Source organism: Schistocerca gregaria, chromosome 6 (genome assembly GCF_023897955.1).
Source record: "Schistocerca gregaria isolate iqSchGreg1 chromosome 6, iqSchGreg1.2, whole genome shotgun sequence".
Lineage (NCBI taxonomy): Eukaryota > Metazoa > Arthropoda > Insecta > Orthoptera > Acrididae > Schistocerca > Schistocerca gregaria.
Genome location: NC_064925.1, coordinates 304,390,340 through 304,409,896, shown reverse-complemented (window position 1 = coordinate 304,409,896; position 19,557 = coordinate 304,390,340). Strand labels below are relative to the sequence as shown.

Here is a 19,557-nt window from a genome sequence, read left to right as displayed (position 1 = left end):
GCCATTTGTACGTGTGCATATCGCTATCCCATGGCTTTTCTCACCTAATTGTACATCCAGTAATTGGAGCTGGCAAAATTTAACAATTGGAAGAATCACGCTACAAAGGCAGAAGTGGACAACAGGCCAAAGGCAATGTTCATTTCAATGCACGCACAAGTCTACAGCATGCTGAAGATGATTCAATCATGACTCGGTCTGTAAATTAACAGTTGGTGGGCAGAATCTAGGTTGTTGTTTTTGTGATCTTCAGTCCAGAGACTGATTTGGCGCAGCTCAAGCCTGTTCATCTCCGAATAACTACTGCAACCTACATCCTTCAGAATCTGTTACGCGTATTAATCTCTTTGTCTCCCGCTACGATTTTTACAGATCGCAGAAGGAACATGCAGTTTCTTACATCCTATTATACGACCTTGTTGACACTCTCTGAGGTGTTGACAATGACATCTTTGCCGCCTTAAAGGCATTATTAACTAACATCAACTCACTGTGTCCAATCTCAAAATAAACTAACGCTCACGATGGCTCCAGCATGTACAGTATTTAAAGCAAACCTGATTTGCATCCTCATAGCGGCGCTCCTAGCGCCCCTATTATGCTTTTGTTGTGAAATTTGAATACACAGCATCTTTCAGATGCAGAAGCACATCTACAAACTTTCATTTATGTCGTCCAACTACTTCTTGCTCTTGTGATATTTTTTCCGGCAGTGTACATTGGGAACACCAGTCAAAAATTCAATAAATTATTTGTTAGATTAAATGTGAAAAATAGCGGGTGGTTATGATTAAACTTTCCCTATTCAACATGTTATAACACGGAAACAAATTACCATGAGAGGATCAAACTAGGTATCATTAATGTCAAATTCGTGGGAAGGGAAATTATGCAGAGTCAATTCAGTCGAAACACTTTTAATCTGCTGCTACGGTACGTCATGTGATTACATACGGGTACGATTATTGCTGCCAGTGGGGCTCAATATGGAGCAGGATTACATTTTTCACGGCAGGACGAATAATGTCCGTAGGCATGCTGACTACCTCTCGTGATATGCCGTGCTTCGGACCAGCACATGAGCCAATGTTCCCCTGGTAAACCTTGCCCCTCAAGTAGCCCCGCAACCAGAAATCACAGGGAGTAAGGTGATAGTGCCGACCAGGTATTGGAAGCGATCGGTGTGATAAGTGGATCATTTACAAATGTGTTTCGGAGATGCAGATGAACACATGTGCGGTTGGGCCCCATCTTGCATGAAAACTGTTGAGTTCCGTGTGTCTCTTTCCTGTAAACCGGGTATGACACGCTGGCGAAGCACATCGCAGTAGCACTGGCCGGTCACACTGCACATCTTTGGTCCCTGAGCACCAACCTATTCAAAAAATAATGTGCCAATGATGAACGTAGACGTGAAGCCACACCATACGGTGACACGTTCACCATACAGAGTAACCTCATGCACAGTGACAGAAAGGTGAAGATCACCGCACTCGGCTATTCTGTGTGCTCACCTCACTCGTCAGAGAAAAATTAACATTTTTTGTCCATAGGATAGTCGAGAGGCAGTCCTCGTTAACTTCAATCCTTGCGAGAAAGTGGAGAGCTAATTCAACACTTTCTTGTGCGTCCTGTAGTGCATGCTACTGGACGATATGGGTCTTGTACGGATATCATTTGAGAATCGTTCGACGCACCTCCTGTACAGTGGGCCACGGGATGTTCAACTGTCGTAACACAGCACGCACACTGCCTGACGACCGAAAATTGTGCACAACGTTGTTTGCCATAGCACCAGAGATCTCACCAACCATCTGTTTTTTTTTAGCGATTTCACCAACCACCTGCGGTGCAAACGGGCGTCGACCACTTCCCGGAACGACGCCCAGTTCTCCAGTTGATTCGAACTTCATCAAGCTCCGGGCATCAGGCGGAGAAACAGGACTCTTCCGTAATCCTTTCAGCAGGCGATTTCTCGAAGTGGGCCTGCGGCATTACTGCTTTTTGGTAATAGAGCTTCACCAGTAATGCCCTTCCCTTTTTGTCCAAGCTCATGTTGACACGTCAACAAGTCCACTGCGACTGGTCAGGTGTGCGAGACTATGAATCACGACGACTGATCACGGTACCTGGTAGCTATTGTTGGAACTGGACTGTGGCGGTGTGACGCATGGCAGTCATGCACCCCCATACCATGGACATTAAAGCTACCAAGTTTGGTACGCGTACAGTAATTAGTTTCAACATTATAACGTGTTAAATGCAAAGAGTTTAACCGGTTCTTAGTTTTGTCAAGCATAGAAATATGTGGAGACACAACTGGGCCAATGCAGGTGAAAAAACATGGGTTAGCATCATGCAGAAGACAGAACAGATGGCTATTTTTTGTTTCTCTGGTTGGCTGGACTTAAAGCTCACTTACGGGACACGCCATGAGAAACATTGTATAATTTACATTAATTGTGTTGATAAATCTTGATGGTGCTTTGTCTATGTGATTTTTTATAGAGTTTTAAGGGAGCTCATGTCATGGCAGAATTTTCCATGCATAAGTAATGGAGGATTTATAAATTATGAGTTTGAGCCTATTGTTTTATTATGGCGCCTTTTACAAAATTTTTATAGCTTCCATTTTGTACTTCCTAAGCAAGTTATAATCTCAATGGTGATTGGTTGATAGTGTTGTTTTTCTTGTAATGATAGCTTTAGATATAATAAAACTGAACTCATTCAGAAGAAAAGTATCAAGCTCACCTTCACCTAGCCTTTTCTGTAACAAAAAATAGCATAGTGCATTGCTACCAGAGCGCCATCTGTGTCAGCCTTTAATAGGGAATGCTCGCAGCTAGAAGGCTCAGTGTGGTGCAAACGTGTGAATCAAGCAGTCCACCATGCCACGGGGACGCACTGGGGCTTCCTAGAGTCAAATGAGTGAGTCTTAAAGGGGTCGGATTGTCGCCTGCCTAGTGATGGTATGTTCCTTTCAGAGAATTGTCACACAAGTTGGAAGTACTGTGTCAGTTGTACAACGATGCTGGTATGAGTGGCCAAGTGAACATTCTCACATACGTAGACGAGACACTGGACGACAATGCAGCACAGACGCCTGCCAGGATCGTCTCATTGTAAGGCAGCATGGGAGATCACACAGCTACCACAGCACAGATAAGAGGATTTGTGAGCCTAGATGTGTCAACACGAACTGTTGCGAACTCGTTATTAGCAGTGGGACTACAGGTATGCATACCTCTAGCCTGACTTCAACTCATGCCACAGTACTGACGTGCAGGGTTCGACTGATGCCGTCAGAGGATCACTTAGAAGATAGAACTGGCGCGCCGTGGTCTTCAACGATGAATGCACATTATGCCTGCACAAAGGTGATGGTCGTTTGAGCATACAACGTAGACCTGTTGAGCACTGTGGCATAAATTATACTCGTCCAAGACACTATGGCGCCACCCCAGAGCTACAACTCTCGTTCACCTTTGGTGTTTCTGGAGAGGACACTAATCAGCGCACGGTACATGCAGAATGTTACCCTTACTGCAACAGGAAGGCGATGTGTTGTTCCAACAGGATGATGCTCGCCTACTCACTGACCATGAAACTCAGTACTCTCAGCAACTTCTCTGTCCACCACAATCTCCAGACTTGTCTCCAGTCGAGAATCTGTGGGGTATGATGGGACAACAAGTGAATCATGGGACTCGTCAACCAACAACTGTTACAGAGCTACGTGAACAGGTCGAGCAGGCATGGAATAACATATCCCAAGACAATATTTGCCATTTGTACGATCAACTAGATGTCAGAGTGAGTGTCTGCATTGCCACCCAAGGAGGCTACACGACGTTGTGATATGGATGTGACGGTGTGGGCCAATAGCTGGTTCCTTACAACCGCTTGTGCTGCTGATCTGTAAATGTAATCATTTCACTGTTACAGCAATAACTCTTGAGTGAACTGGAGAAGTGTAAAATATTTCATTTAGTGGACCTTATTCGCTACGTTTCAGCATGGCATGGCTAAAGGGGGGAGGGGAGGGGGGGGGGGGAGCGCCCGGAGTCATAAAAGTGAGGCGCTAATACGTGGGGCACTGCAGCCAACTGAGGGATGTTTTGCTGGCCCCGTGGCCCATCGGGCCGACAGGAAGTTCAGGTGAGTGACGCCGACTCTAGCATTAAGACTGCACTAGCAGAACTGGAATCTGTACTCTCCTTTTTATACGTTATGAACCATCTCGCTCGCAGGTTAATAGAATTAGAGCCCGCATTGTTCATTATATTAGAAGTGCACAGGATTTGTGTAGCACGAGTCCGTCCAGCTTTGTGTGCAAATTAGTGTCTGAACAACTCGATGATTTACTGGTACGAACCCAGGAAATGTTAGCTCAGATGGAGGAGATTGCCAAAAGTGAATTAAGCACACCCCTGAGTCAACAGATCGGACAGCAGCCCCCCTAAACAAAATGCCTTCCACCTACACATTTTCCTATACTCAACAATTATATCACCCACTCTCACGCCCGCCGTTACAGAAAACACTCCAGACCGTTCCTAACCATCATTCTCCAGTTCCACACTCAGTGAGCTGATAGTCAAATATAATTACATACATCGCCGAAATCCGCCAGTAGCATCATCACTCACACCACTGTTGATCAAAAATGGCAGTTAGTCCTACTGTACCTAAGTCAAATCATTTTATTCTTGATTGTAAACATCTAAGAGGTGAAGCAGCCAAAGAGGGAGATTTTACGACTGTGTGGCTACTATGGCGGTAGTTTACAGGTATGGGGCACTTGACCCTGGGCATGCAGACAGATGCCAGTTTCAATAGCCATGGAACGTTGATCAAGTGCACAACGTGAGTTTGTTGTAAAGGTATACAACAAAAACTCTGATAATTTTGTTTGAGCTCAACGCATTTTCCGTAGAGAGTTTAATGTACCCCTACAGGTTTCTATGCCACTTGGCGATGCTATCAAACTTTGGATGAGAAATTTTGAAGCCACTAGCAGCACTAAAAAGAAGAGACCATAGTGTAAAAACAAGCTGGACACAAAAGCATACTGAGTGTGCGTGTGTACGTTTACAAAGAAATGTGGGACAATCAGCTAGATATCACCGTGTAGAACTTAATCTCAGCATTAGATCATACTGCTGCAGTGTCAACAGATTTGCATAGACTTCCATTTCCTGGTAGTCGTATCAACATAAATGACGTAATTCCATAGCCTCCCGTTTCAGCAGATTTGTTGACTCCATACTTCTTTTGGGGGGGTAGCCTCAAGTACGAAGTTTTCCAGGAAAACCGTCCAATAACCAGACGTAATTTGAAGGAATTATTACTCTAAGAAGTAAACAACATTCCGTTGGAGACGGTACACAACAACATGAGCCGATTCATCGTCAGACTCGGAAAATTCAAAAAATCATAACTTTCGAGTTAAGCTATTACTTTCCAATCATGTACACGAGATGCATGTCCAAAAATTGTTTAAATCTTTAGTTTGTTCGAACTTTTTTTTTTGTTTTTCCGTTTGACTGCTTCATACTATAGCTAAAAATTTAGTTACTGTTCGCTCAAGAGCAGTAATCCGCTGCAGTCTCATTCATATGACGGACAATGGAGAGGCGCTGCGGGCTTGGGAGGAGACAGGGAAGGACGAGAATACGAATTTTTCAACAAAGATTTTAAAAAGTTACTCTAGAATCGTACCACGAAACAGACTTTCAGTAATGCTCGACCAGAAGCTCACCAAGTTTGAGCCAGAGTTTTACAGGACCTACATGTAAATACATACTTTTTCGGTAATTCGCCGAGCCCGTTCCGCTGCCGGATGTTGGCAATGTACTCTTGCTGGTTGACAGCGGGGTTGTTCTTCATGCTGGAGAAGCTAAGATGCTCACAGAGTTGTTCCATCTGTTCGTCAGTCACATTCTTTCCCAAGAACTTCGCAGTTCTCCTGATCACCCTCGGAAGATCCTGGAAACGAAACGTACTACTGTCAGTAGAATTTTCAAAATATTCCAAGCAAATGTAGAACCCCATTAACATACACATAAGGGTTTTTAGTTCGTAACGTTAAACTATGAACGCAAACCTGGGAGATCACGAAGTAAGTTTCGAATCACCAACGACTGTGACATATCCCCCTATACTTCAGTTAAGTTGAGTAACGAAGATGACATGTATTGTTGTGGTACGTTGACTGTCTATAGGGTAATGCCCCCGTGTCATTTCCTAGCAGTTTCTGTTGTAGAACACATAATAGCAACGCCAAACAGTTTTAGATGTATAAGTTGTGTTTATTTATTAATAAGTCTTCAGAATGGAATATACATATGAAATTTCTAAAGTGACTAGCTTAATTACTGTGAACATTTTTATGAACTGGGAAAACAGAAACTAATATTTGATGAAAGTCTGGCAGCCGTGCTGGCATACAAAATTAGCATTTAGTTGTACTGTATTACGAATTGCTGCATTCATGGCTAACAGCAGTTACCACTGAAGCAGCCGACAGGATGACAAAATTTCAAAACGACAGACATGGAGGTATAACGTAAAAATTGGAGAACACAATCGGTGCTAGGTACTGTTCTCACCTTAGCAAAATCAGATGCTTCTTTAAAGAGAGTAAATTGTTGATGTACCACGGAAGATTACGTAAGTAACTTTTAAACAAATTATTGACCATCTTGTGTACCATAAAGCGTAGATCTCCATCTTACGAGCCAGGTAGGTCACCTAGAGCTGGTTTTATCTGCCTACCGGTTTAATCTCTATTTGTCCTGCACAGCGTGCTTAAATACGGGCCAGCCTGACGTCGTCTTCGCACTGGAATAGAAAGCGGCTGAGGACGTGGATCTGAACAAGTTTTGTTACCCTAAAAAATTGAATTTCACGTTCCAAAAGACATTCCGAAGCATGAAATACTAAATAAGACATGTCATATTTGTGCGTCCGGTACAGGAACGTCGCCAGTGAGATAAAAGTTCGCCTTTTGCACCACAGTCGGAACTTATCATACGCTATATTGGATTCCATGCACTGCTTGATTCGATCGAAATTCAAAATGCATTTTATTTATTTGTAAAGAACGCTTGACTGATTGTGAAATACATAATTCCTTTGTAAATATTGTGTATGATTGTGTGTAGAAACAAGCACACACACAAAAAACACACACACCACAATGTGCAGTAAATTTAACATTGCTATTGTAGTAAATAAATGATTGCTTTGGATTTATCTAAACGAGAGTTTGCACTATTTGCAGTAGAAGATTTTCCCCTCTCTTGTCACAACTCTCGTAGTTTACCTATTCTAGAAATTCTGCTAATAAACTGAGGCAGTGACGTTGTACAAATGATAATTGGGGTTTTAGCTTACTGAAAAGACAGAAAGATAAAATAATTTTTAAATTGTGTTGAAGTTAATGCAAACTTGTATCAAACTTTTCGTAACGGAAGCTTAAAATCTGATTTCATTTCTCACTGAATATGGAACTTTAATGTTTGGTCAGCTCTTTGAGCAGAGTGAAAGTGGGATTTCCAATAAACTGCACGATTTTCATAACCAAACGTATCGTGGAAAATCGGTAAATGGGCTTTCAAATTTACCAGCCTGAAGTTTAGTTTTGCATAAAATATATAACTGGTTGAAAGTAATTAAGGTAATTAAGAAAAACTTTGTTGCGATTTGAGACAAAATTGAAATATTTCATGAACAGCTCCTGCTAGCTATGGGAATGAAGTGTAAATACGTTCGTGTCTTCAAGGTCTACCTACTTTAGGCATAAAAAGTTACATTAGTACGATATTTAACTGTCATAAAGGCTTGTTCCGAAAAAAGCACTAAATTTAGCAAATTCTGACATCAGAAGACACATAAAATCAAATGAAGTGTCAGTAACATCATGCTTTCTGAACAAGACTTGAAAATTAAAAATTCAAAATTGTCAAATAATTTGTGAAATGATTTTTCTAAAAGTGAGAAATAAAATAGATTAAAGAAACATTTGACACGCTTCTGAATGATGCTCAAACTTATGTACAGCAAATGAGGTACATCCTGAGCTAAATTAATAATTCAGATAATTACACTCCGGGAAATGGAAAAAAGAACACATTGACACCGGTGTGTCAGACCCACCATACTTGCTCCGGACACTGCGAGGGGGCTGTACAAGCAATGATCACACGCACGGCACAGCGGTCACACCAGGTACCGCGGTGTTGGCCGTCGAATGGCGCTAGCTGCGCAGCATTTGTGCACCGCCGCCGTCAGTGTCAGCCAGTTTGCCGTGGCATACGGAGCTCCATCGCAGTCTTTAACACTGGTAGCATGCCGCGACAGCGTGGACGTGAACCGTATGTGCAGTTGACGGACTTCGAGCGAGGGCCTTTAGTGGGCATGCGGGAGGCCGGGTGGACGTACCGCCGAATTGCTCAACACGTGGGGCGTGAGGTTTCCACAGTACATCGATGTTGTCGCCAGTGGTCGGCGGAAGGTGCACGTGCCCGTCGACCTGGGACCGGACCGCAGCGACGCACGGATGCACGCCAAGACCGTAGGATCCTACGCAGTGCCGTAGGGGACCGCACCGCCACTTCCCAGCAAATTAGGGACACTGTTGCTCCTGGGGTATCGGCGAGAACCACTCGCAACCGTCTCCATGAAGCTGGGCTACGGTCCCGCACACCGTTAGGCCGTCTTCCGCTCACGCCCCAACATCGTGCAGCCCGCCTCCAGTGGTGTCGCGACAGGCGTGAATGGAGGGACGAATGGAGACGTGAAGTCTTCAGCGATGAGAGTCGCTTCTGCCTTGGTGCCAATGATGGTCGTATGCGTGTTTGGCGCCGTGCAGGTGAGCTCCACAATCAGGACTGCATACGACCGAGGCACACAGGGCCAACACCCGGCATCATGGTGTGGGGAGCGATCTCCTACACTGGCCGTACACCTCTGGTGATCGTCGAGGGGACACTGAATAGTGCACGGTACATCCAAACCGTCATCGAACCCATCGTTCTACCATTCCTAGACCGGCAAGGGAACTTGCTGTTCCAACAGGACAATGCACGTCCGCATGTATCCCGTGCCACCCAACGTGCTCTAGGAGGTGTAAGTCAACTACCCTGGCCAGCAAGATCTCCGGATCTGTCCCCCATTAAGCATGTTTGTGGACTGGATGAAGCGTCGTCTCACGCGGTCTGCACGTCCAGCACGAACGCTGGTCCAACTGGGGCGCCAGGTGGAAATGGCATGACAAGCAGTTCCACAGGACTACATCCAGCATCTCTACGATCGTCTCCATGGGAGAATAGCAGCCTGCATTGCTATGAAAGGTGGATATACACTGTACTAGTGCCGACATTGTGCATGCTCTGTTGCCTGTGTCTATGTGCCTGTGGTTCTGTCAGTGTGATCATGTGATGTATCTGACCCCAGGAATGTGTCAATAAAGTTTCCCCTTCCTGGGGCAATGAATTCACGGTGTTCTTATTTCAATTTCCAGGAGAGTAGATTAAATCTGTTTGAGATACTGTAGGCGAAGAGACAGAACAGCCTGTCTATGTGCAACACTGCATAACAATTAAACTAAGTGAAAATGTTGGTACTGATAATTCATAAGTTGTGGGTACTTTTAACAATCTCTTTCTAAACGTACCAGCAAAAATAGTATGAAATTGTTCAGTTTAAGAAACAACAGAATGTATTAAATGTGCCATTCTGCAAAATGTTAAGCAACTATAAGTATCACCGACATCCTTTACTGGTGTTAATTGAATCATAAAGTCTAAAAAATAAAGTCTCATATAATGCTGATGGAATTTGAAACAAAATTCTGAAAAAAATGTTCTAATTCATTATGTAATGTCACTAGTAACATAAACAAAGGTATCACTGGCGCAGGGAATATTTCCAGGCAGGATAAAATATGCAACTGTTAAACATCTATACTAGAAAGGTGACTAGAAAGATTTAAATATTTATCTTCCAATTTTCTTACTGATATATCTTTTCCTAAATATTGGAAAAAGTAATGTACTCCAGAGTAGTCGCATTTTTAAGTAGAAACATTTTATTTAGTGTAACACAGTTTGGATCCCACAAGAGTTATTTAACTGAGGACGATATTTAGACATTCACCCACAAAATATTGCAAGCCTTAAATAATAAATTATGGCCATTTGGAAATTTTTGTTATCTTTCCAAGGTGTTAGATTGTGTAGATTAAAATCTTAGAAAAACTTAAGTTTTATACAATTACTGTCTTTATGTGTAGCTGGTTAGAATCATACTTAACAAACAAAATGCGAAAAGTTCTATCTTTTATTTCCTTTCAAAACACGTAAGGTATGTATCGCACATACACGATCTTAAGCTTAATTTTTAGATAATCGTACTCCACACTTCTCGGTTATTTGCTGTTCTTTTACACCCCCAGACTCCCATACTGGTGATATCCATTGTTACCTCGTCGATCCACCTTCTTCTAAGTCTCCCTTTTCGACTAACTGAATGGATCATACCATTCATCATTTTCTTTGGAATTCTATCCTCTGCCATTCTCCCTACGTGTCTTAGCCATCGCATTCGCTGCGATTTCATAAATTTTACTATGTCCCTGCCTTGTATTAACTCTTATAATTCGGCATTGTAGGGTATTCTCCAGACTTCTTCCTCCCTTATTGTCCCATAGATTTTGCGCAGTATTTTCCGCTCGATGGTTCATAGTGCATTTTTATCGTGTTCTGTAAAAGTCAATATCTCTGAGCTGTATGTGATAACTGGGCGGACTAGGGAATTACATATTAGCAGATTAGATTTTCTTGTGACAAGACTATTTTTGAAAAGTTGCAGATTTGCAGAGTAAGCTCTGTTTCCTGCTTGTATTCTTTCCATTATAGCCTTTCCAATACTGTTATCATTTGTTATTAGGGCTCAAAAGTAGTTAAACGACGACACTCCATTGAAGCATTTCCCATTGATGTTTAGGTTTTTAGGAGTTCTTCTGGCCTCAGATTTTGACATTACCACATATTTTGTTTTGTTTTCATTTACTATGAGCCCAATTTTTAAGGCTTCTGTTTCCATTGCCCGGTATGTTTCTAGAAGTTTATTGGTATTTCTTCCTACTATAACAATGTCATCAGCATATGCACATATCGTGCTAGTTTTCATAAATATGGTGCCTCTTTTGTTGATTTTATTTACTGCCCTATGCAGGGCTATATTGAATAGGACAGTGGAGAGACTATCCCCTTGCTTCAAACCTTTATTAATGTCAAAGCTTTCACTTGTTCTGCTAAGAACCTTTACTTTTGCTCTTGTCTCTGTCATTGTCATTCTGATTAGTCTTATTAATTTAGCACATATACCAACTTCTTTCAGTACTCTGTATAGTTCTTGCCAATCTATGCTGTCAAAAGCTTGTTAGAAGTCGATGAATAGGAAATGCAGATCTATATCATATTCATAGAACTTTTCCATCATTTGTCTTATCACAAATATTTGATTAGTTGTTCCTCTGTCTGGTCGAAAGCCACACTGATATTCCCCTAGTATGCTTTCTGCACTCTTTTGTATCCTTTCGATTAATGTACTTGTGAAGATCTTATAAGCTGTACTTAGGAGTGTTATACCTCTGTAGTTTTCACATACTGTTCTGTCCCCTTTCTTATAAATGGGTAGTATTATTCCAATTTTCCAATGATATGGCATGATTTCTGTTTCCCATTTATCTGATATTAATGTGTGCAGTTCCTGTACTACAGCGTCGCCACCAGTTTTTATTAATTCAGCAATTATGCCGTCTTCCCCAGGGGCTAGATTGTTTTTTGACTTGTGCACAGCCTGGAAAACATCTTGTAGTGTTGGTTTTCTCGCCTCATTGGTTTCATTGTCTACTTCCAGCTCCACTCTTCCCTCCTGTGTGGCTGTCTCTTCATCTTCTAGGCTGGTGCTTAGTGTATCTTTGAAATACTCTGCCTATCTTCCCATTATCTGTTCTTCCTTCCTTATCATTTTCCCATCCTTACAGGAACAGGCCATTGTTTTTGGTTGGAACCTATTCTTCACTTTGCCTATGGCATGATAGAACTTTGGTATTTCACTCTGTTCCTTTAGTTCTTCTAGTTCTCGAAATTTCTTCTTATTCCACGCTCTTTTCTTTCTCTTGCAGCCTGTTAGCTCTTCTCCTTAATTCTCTCTATTGTTCCACATTATTTCTGGTTTCTCTCTGTAGCACTTTTGTTCTTGCCCTGTTCTTTCCCTCTATGGCTGACCTGCAATCTTCATCAAACCATTCCTGGGTTCTTCGTTCTTATGCCTATTATTTCTTCTGCTACATCCTTAATGGCTTTTTCAAACCTGTTCCACCTTTCATCTACTCCTACTGTGGTCTCTTCATTGCTCAACTTTCTGCTTAGTGTTACTTGGTACTTTTTTACTTCAACAGGGATGTTCAGATTGTCTGTATTCCATTTCATCATCTTTCCCATTCTGTTGCCGTTTGTTAGTGACAGTTTCTTTCTCAAGACTGATTTTATCAGAAAGTGGTCTAAATCAGAGTTTGGTCCTCTGCAGCTCTGTACACCGTAATTGACGTGAAGTTGCGTGCAAGCACTGAAATATAGTCAATCTGATTGACTACTCCATTGGCTGCAGACTTCCAAGTGCCCAGATGATCCTTTTGTGTGGAAAGCAGGTACTTTTAATAATCATATTATTGCTTGCTGCGAATTGGCATAGTAAGTCTCCATTCACGTTGTTTTCTTCATGTAATGAATATTTTCCAGAAACTCCATATGGATGCTCATTCCTCCCTATTTTGCATTAAAATTTCCTATTACTAGCATCAGGTCATATTTTGGTACTGCACAGCATACTTTTTCCAAGTCTTAAACAACTGTTCATTAATTATATCCACTTTTGCCTCTGTTGGTGCATGTGCATTAACTATTGATATATTCCTAAATTTACCTCTTTGAGTCTGCACATCCTTTCATTTATGGGTTCAAATTCTAGAATGCTTTCCCTAACTTCCCTATTTATTATAAACCCTGTTCCAAGTTGGCCTGTTCTTTCTTCTGGTCCACTATATACCAATGAGTACTCAGGTTTTCTATCTGCCCATTCCCCTGCCATCTTATTTCCCGTAGCCCTACGATATCATATTTGAATTTTAGAATTTCATTGGCTATTTCTTCACAACATGTATATTCACTTATGAAATTTGTTATTAATAATTGATCCCAATTCAAAAATGACAATGATGTGCATATCTACATCACTGTAAGAAAGGATGATATTAACTGTTCTGGATCAAATCTCATTTTGTCACAGAAAGTGGTGAATTATGCTGCCACAAAAATCTGTGGTCATTTACCAAATTGCATTAAAAGTCTGACAGCTAGACAACCAACGTTTAAAAGCAAATTTAAAGAATTTCTGAATAACAACTCCTACACAATAGATGAATTTTTAGATATGAAGTAGTATCTGTAAAAAATACAATTATTTTGTGTAAAGAAAACTTATGTTATAGTGACACATTCCACATCATTATGAAATGTCGTGTTCGTGATCTATGGAACAAGGATTAATGTATGTATGGATGTTAGCTACTTTTGCACTTAGCATAGTTGTTTATCTCAGAATGAAACAAAACAACCTCCTGACATGTTTTGCATATTTCCTCACAGTAATGTCTTATGGAATAATTTTCTCAGTTAGCTCCTCACTTGTAAAGAAAGTATTGATTGAACAAAAGCGAGCAGTAAGGATAATGTATGGTGTGCACCTGCAGTTGCCATGCAGGCATCTCTTCAAAGAGCTGGGCGCTTTAACTGCATCATCATAATATATATTTGCTAATGAAATTTGTCAATTTCTGAAGAATAGTGACATTCTCACCTACAACACCAGAGAAAAAAATGAGGTTTACTACGATTCTTAAAGCTGTCAGTCACTCAGAAAGGAATTCGGTGAGGAACAAGAAACATTTTTGGTCATTTACTTAATACTGTATTATGTCTGCTAAGTAGCAATGCAAGTTTTAATTAACCTAAAATCATTTCTCCCTGACAACTCCTTCTCTTCAATGGACCAGTTTCTCTTTAATAACTGGTAAATTGAAAAACAACTAGTTTTTATGTGCAATTGCATGAGGAATATTAAAAAATTAATATTCACACTAATCATGTACGGTATACATAATCTAAAAACGGACTCATTCCACATCACTTTGATAAAATAATCGTTCATGTGATCTGTGGAACATGGAAACACTTAACTAACAAACTAAATGTTTGTTTAATCTATTTTTTCTTACCTCCAGATAAAAATTTTTAAAAGCTTTTGAACAGTTTCTTTTCATAAGTCTTTTTTGCCTTGTACCACAATAATGGATAGTGACGTTTTGGTTGGTGTGTTCTACAGACGGAACAACATGGCTGTCACTTAAACACGACAGCAAAAGTACTTTTTATTACGGGTAACGTAGAAATTTTATGTGCATCGCTTCTCGGAGAGGATTTTGAGAGCCCGATACAGCTGATAATTGCCACTGGAGAGCCCCGCAGTCACAAATGGTCGAAATGGCTCTGAGCACTAAGGGACTTAAAATCTGAGGTCATAAGTCCCCTGGAACTTAGAACTACTTAATCCTAACTAGCCTAAGGACATTACACACATCCATGCCAGAGGCAGGATTCAAACTTGCGACCGTATCGATCGCTCGGTACCAGACTGAAGCGTCCAGAACAGCTCGGCTACAACGGCCGGCCAGTCGCAAATCACGACGAGGAGAAGGTTCCGTACGCTGTATCCGTTCGTTTCGGAGCATGCACCAACCACGTGAAAACCACATTTGGCATGCCTCACCATGAGAAATGAGGCTTTGGGTGACGGCTTTGTACAGTTTTAGGCGACTCCTTACACTCTCTCAAGCAAATGCAGTGCTGATGTCGCTTCTTCAGCCCAGAAACACAAAGCCCAAACACCGAGACAACGACAGAACATAAGTAATATTGCTCGATTATCAGACATGTAGCATACGCCACCTTTCTTCAGAGCTTTGATTAATTCGATGATATGATGAAACAAATAGTAATAAACAATCCAAAATGGGAAAATATTATGCGGCAGTCCCAAGAAAACAATAACAGAGAAGTGGGAGGTTTCTATGCGATTTGTGCATATTTAATATATGAATATGATATACGAGTGGCAGTTACGAAGTTTTTATCATAACTACGAAGAAATGAAGTTATGCAAAAAAATGTGATATCTGCAGATACATTTCTGGCGGACATTGAAAATCTCTAACCATAATGCAATAGCCACCACTAGAGGACGAAAAAAAAACGCGCAGCACATGCGTTGCATTAAGAAACAGGTTATTTGCACATGACAGATTAGCTTGAAGAATTGCTTCAACCCACTCTTCAGAGGGACGATCATAACAATGAAAACTTGGACTCCCTCTTACACTACACCAAAGACCAAAACTGGAAACATTTCTAGACCAGATGCCTGAAAGGTTGAAGCACTAAGTAATGGTTAATTACCAGATATCTGGCATTCAACAATGTACATAATACTTGCTGAAAACAAGAGCTGTTCTAATTTTTTATCGCTATTACTAAAATAAAAGGTCAATTTACGTTTTATCTCCATTGGAATAACCCAAGTCTAAAGAAAACACTCCCAAAGATAATACTACCAAAGACACTATTCTTCAGCAAAGGAAAAACATTTGCTTTCGGAAATTCTACGACACTGTAACTGTGTTAAGGGCATATTGCATACAGAACTTATGAGTACATACTAAAAACTAATGGCTCCAAATTTCGTGTTCTGTTCTCAACATCGTCTGAGGTATTACATGACATGTGTATTACTCGTTCAGCTTTCGCATTTCTCTGACGCAAGTTGCGACTCTCTACCACTAGAGGGTTCCGAATTATAGCATATAACTTGGCCGTGTGTAGCGTAGATATGTCAGTACGTGCTGTAAACGAGTTTCGAAGTGAAGAAAATGTGCTTCCAATTGAAATCCTTCTCCCTTTGTATGACAGACCACACATAAGCAAAGCGAAATCTATAACAGTCTTACTCCTTGGGTTCATGGTCATTGGTTGTCCACCATACCTTTGCTGCTTGGCCCCTATCCGAGTTTTATGTTTCCAAAACTTAGAAACACCTTCGAGGGCTTCATTTTTTGAGTGATAAAAGGGTGCAATCGGAAGTGAAATTGTGGCTCCACCAACTATGTGAAATATTCTACAATGATGGTATCAACAAACCGGAAAAATGTGTATGTCGGCAGGAAGCTTTAATTTCGTAGGCATTACTTTTCATCCCGTACTCGTACATGAGAAACCGATGGTGGCCGTCAGGTTCTAATTATTAATAGCATATGCCACTATGATTAAATGGTACATATCACATGGTAATTTTCGGTTTCCTGCCTAGCTGATAACTGTCAACCCCAGTGGAATTCACACCCCCTTGCAGAATTTAAATGATGGTGCGTGGAATGCGCCCATACGCTAAAATTTGTTATTTAAGGTACTCGTAGTGCTTACCTTCTTCATTTCTTCATATGTGTTGAACAGTACATTCGGCTCATTTCTCATCTTCCAGAAATCGAGTACATGGTCCCAGAACGGAGTGAAAGGTACTGTAAAACAAGAAGAGGCCAGTTAAAACATATAGTGAACGAGGCAAAATAGAGTCTGCCTGACAAAAAAAAGTGAAGCACCCAGAAAGGAAGAAGGAAATGAAATGAAACTTCGTGGATTGAGAATCTAGATGAAGTTATTTCAATAGTTCCAAAATCGAGTGATACTAATAAGAACTTAGCTGTATGAGCACACTTGTAAGTATGACACTACACCTCGTCTTTCAGGATGTATGTATTGATTCGGTTGTATTCTCTCCTGAAGCAAGCTGGCCCATAACTGTTTAAATAGTCCTTGATATCTTGTTTACTGTCACTAGGGGTTGCAGATGGTCCCATCCATGATCTATTGGGAACAGATATGAGGTATGGATCTTGCTAGCTACATCTACAGGAGTCCCTCAACAGCAGACAGACAGTCCATGGATGTTTGCACGACGCGTGGCCGTGAACGGTCTTGTTAAAACCAGTACTTGAGTCCCCACAATGCTTACGATGCACTGTTCTGCCGCTAGAGTTCATTAAACCACCATCAGCCGTTACCCGTAGTCATACCGAATGGCTTGCCACACTGTGACATCACTGTGTCTCTACAGAACACTGGGAGAATGGGACCTTTCCCCAGATACCCAGTACACTCGCTGATGATGATCATACAGGGTAGTCCAAAACCGCGATTCGCCACTGAACACAATGAGAAAACATTTATCAGCTGTCCATGCTTTCTGGTCAAGTCACCATCACAAACGAAGCCATTTGTGTTGTGATGTTAATAACAGCCTATGGATAGAATGGTAAGTCCCCAGTCCTGCTTCTGTTAGTCTCCAACTAATGGTGTGGGATGACACAGAATGTTGCAGAGAGTCCATTACTGGTTCTAAGATTGCAGATACAGAAGTCAACAGGATATATTGTGCTTGGTGCACAATGTGGCAATTGTCCATTGTGGCTGAGAGGTATGGCCAGTCACTGACGAGAATGTCTACCACCCTGTTTCCATACGTTTCTACATCACGCCACTGCCACATACAAATGCCCCACAAATCTGTATATTGCATGAATCGATCAGCTGGTCAAATGGAGACTCACAATTGTCAGGCCTTTCTCACACGAGTACGTGGCATGTACGCGTAACTGACATGGATCACTCAACATACGACACTGTTCACTCGCCTTCCATAACCTGCCAGGCCTGACGACAACGTTAAACTTTGCTGTGGCAGGTGGTCCGTCTATCACAGAGGATTGCAACTCTGATCATTTACATACCCACCATTAGTGGGGCAATGATATATCAGCTCACTCTGCATTATTGACAGATCTCACAAAGGTGATGGGTCAAGATTGCAGTGTTGCCAGAACTACCCAAAGTTTTGGGGCAACGATGTATCAGCTCACTCTGCATTGTTAACAGATCTCACAAAGGTGAGAGGTCAAGATTACAATGTTGCCAGATCTCCCCAAAGATTCAATGTCCTGAGGCAGTTCTCCTCTTTCAAGGTCACAGTTCTGTCCCTTTTTCTGAGACAGTAGTCCTCCTTAAGAGTCTTGGGTCAATGTTCTCTTTTTGACAAAGAGCTTGTTCTCTACTATCCATCCACTTGGTGTAGCACCTTATCACACATAAAAACGTATTAATTACAATCTTTTGTTACCCATCAGTCTTATGACTATTATTTATAACACAATTACAATCATTTATTACCGAAAAAAAGCCCGACCATTCAACTATCAGACCGACTTCTCCTATAGCTACAAATCAGGGCACTAGGCTTTAAGTTACATAGTTTTGGGTACTTAACAGTGTCACCCAACTACCCACTTCCTTCATTCAAAGACATACATATAGATCGTCATAAATAGGAGATTTCTTAGGATTTCTGGCAGGGCAGTGAATATGAAACATATTCTTGTAAAATAATTTAGTTTGCACACATATACATTTGCATACAGAAAACAACTCCTTCTTTATATTTTCTAGTGAATTTTTAATAACATCCACATTAATTATTAACTTATAATTTCAATCTGCATCTGACTCTTCTGTTTCTTTCTCCAGCCAGTAGTTTGATAAATACAGACAAGGCATATTCTCAATCCTAATGTATATCTAATTTTCTTATGTAAAATACCTCTTTTACAGCTTTATGAATCAGGCCCCCACAGCTTTATCAATCAGATCTGTTTCTCCCTGCATTTCCTCTAGCCGACGCCATTCAGGGTTTTTAATTTTGTCTCCTATATTCTACATAAAAGTATTGCTAAGGCATTCAGCATCTTCCTAGTTGTATGTCAACAATTCTTTCTGATGTGGATTCTTTCAGAATTACTGTATAGAATTTAATTCACAACTTTGGTACATAAGTACCAATTAAAAGTAGTTATCCTGATGTGACCAATCTCCATTGCTATTTACAGTAAATTCCCATGTCTTATATTCTCCTGTTGTAGCCAAATTTCTTCATACATTGTGTTTTAGCTAACCTTGTTTGTTTATCTACAATGGCTTTTTTCAGTTACTCCTTCTATTCTTTCGTTACAGCAGTTGTTTTGTCTATATACTCCAATTTTAGTTTTTTGACATTGATGTCCTCCAGTTCAAGTTTTGTTTTGTGTACACATAAATTACCTGTTGATAACAGGTAAATAATCAGTATTCTAAGCAGACAGAACATAGTTTATACCATTTTCCTGGTCTTCATTCTCTGAAAGGTTTATTTCTACAACAATCAGTTTTTGAGTATTCTTATTGCCCCACATACAAACTGCATGACACTGTTAAACATCACATGGCAATACTGTTTTTGGAGTTATTCAGTGTCTGAAGCCACATATAACAGATTGGCACATAGTCA

At 40.9% G+C, this 19,557-nt stretch overlaps 1 protein-coding gene across 1 annotated transcript in view; it reads right to left on the bottom strand.

The window, feature by feature from the left end:
* LOC126278515 (luciferin sulfotransferase-like) overlaps positions 1-19,557 on the bottom strand; it is a 77,546-nt gene that overhangs the window by 3,699 nt on the left and 54,290 nt on the right. The window contains exons 6-7 of the mRNA XM_049978680.1: positions 16,608-16,702; positions 5,810-5,991 (exon numbers count right to left, since the gene is read on the bottom strand). Of these exons, the coding sequence (XP_049834637.1) occupies positions 5,810-5,991; positions 16,608-16,702 (277 nt within the window). The remainder of the gene's footprint in view (positions 1-5,809; positions 5,992-16,607; positions 16,703-19,557) is intronic.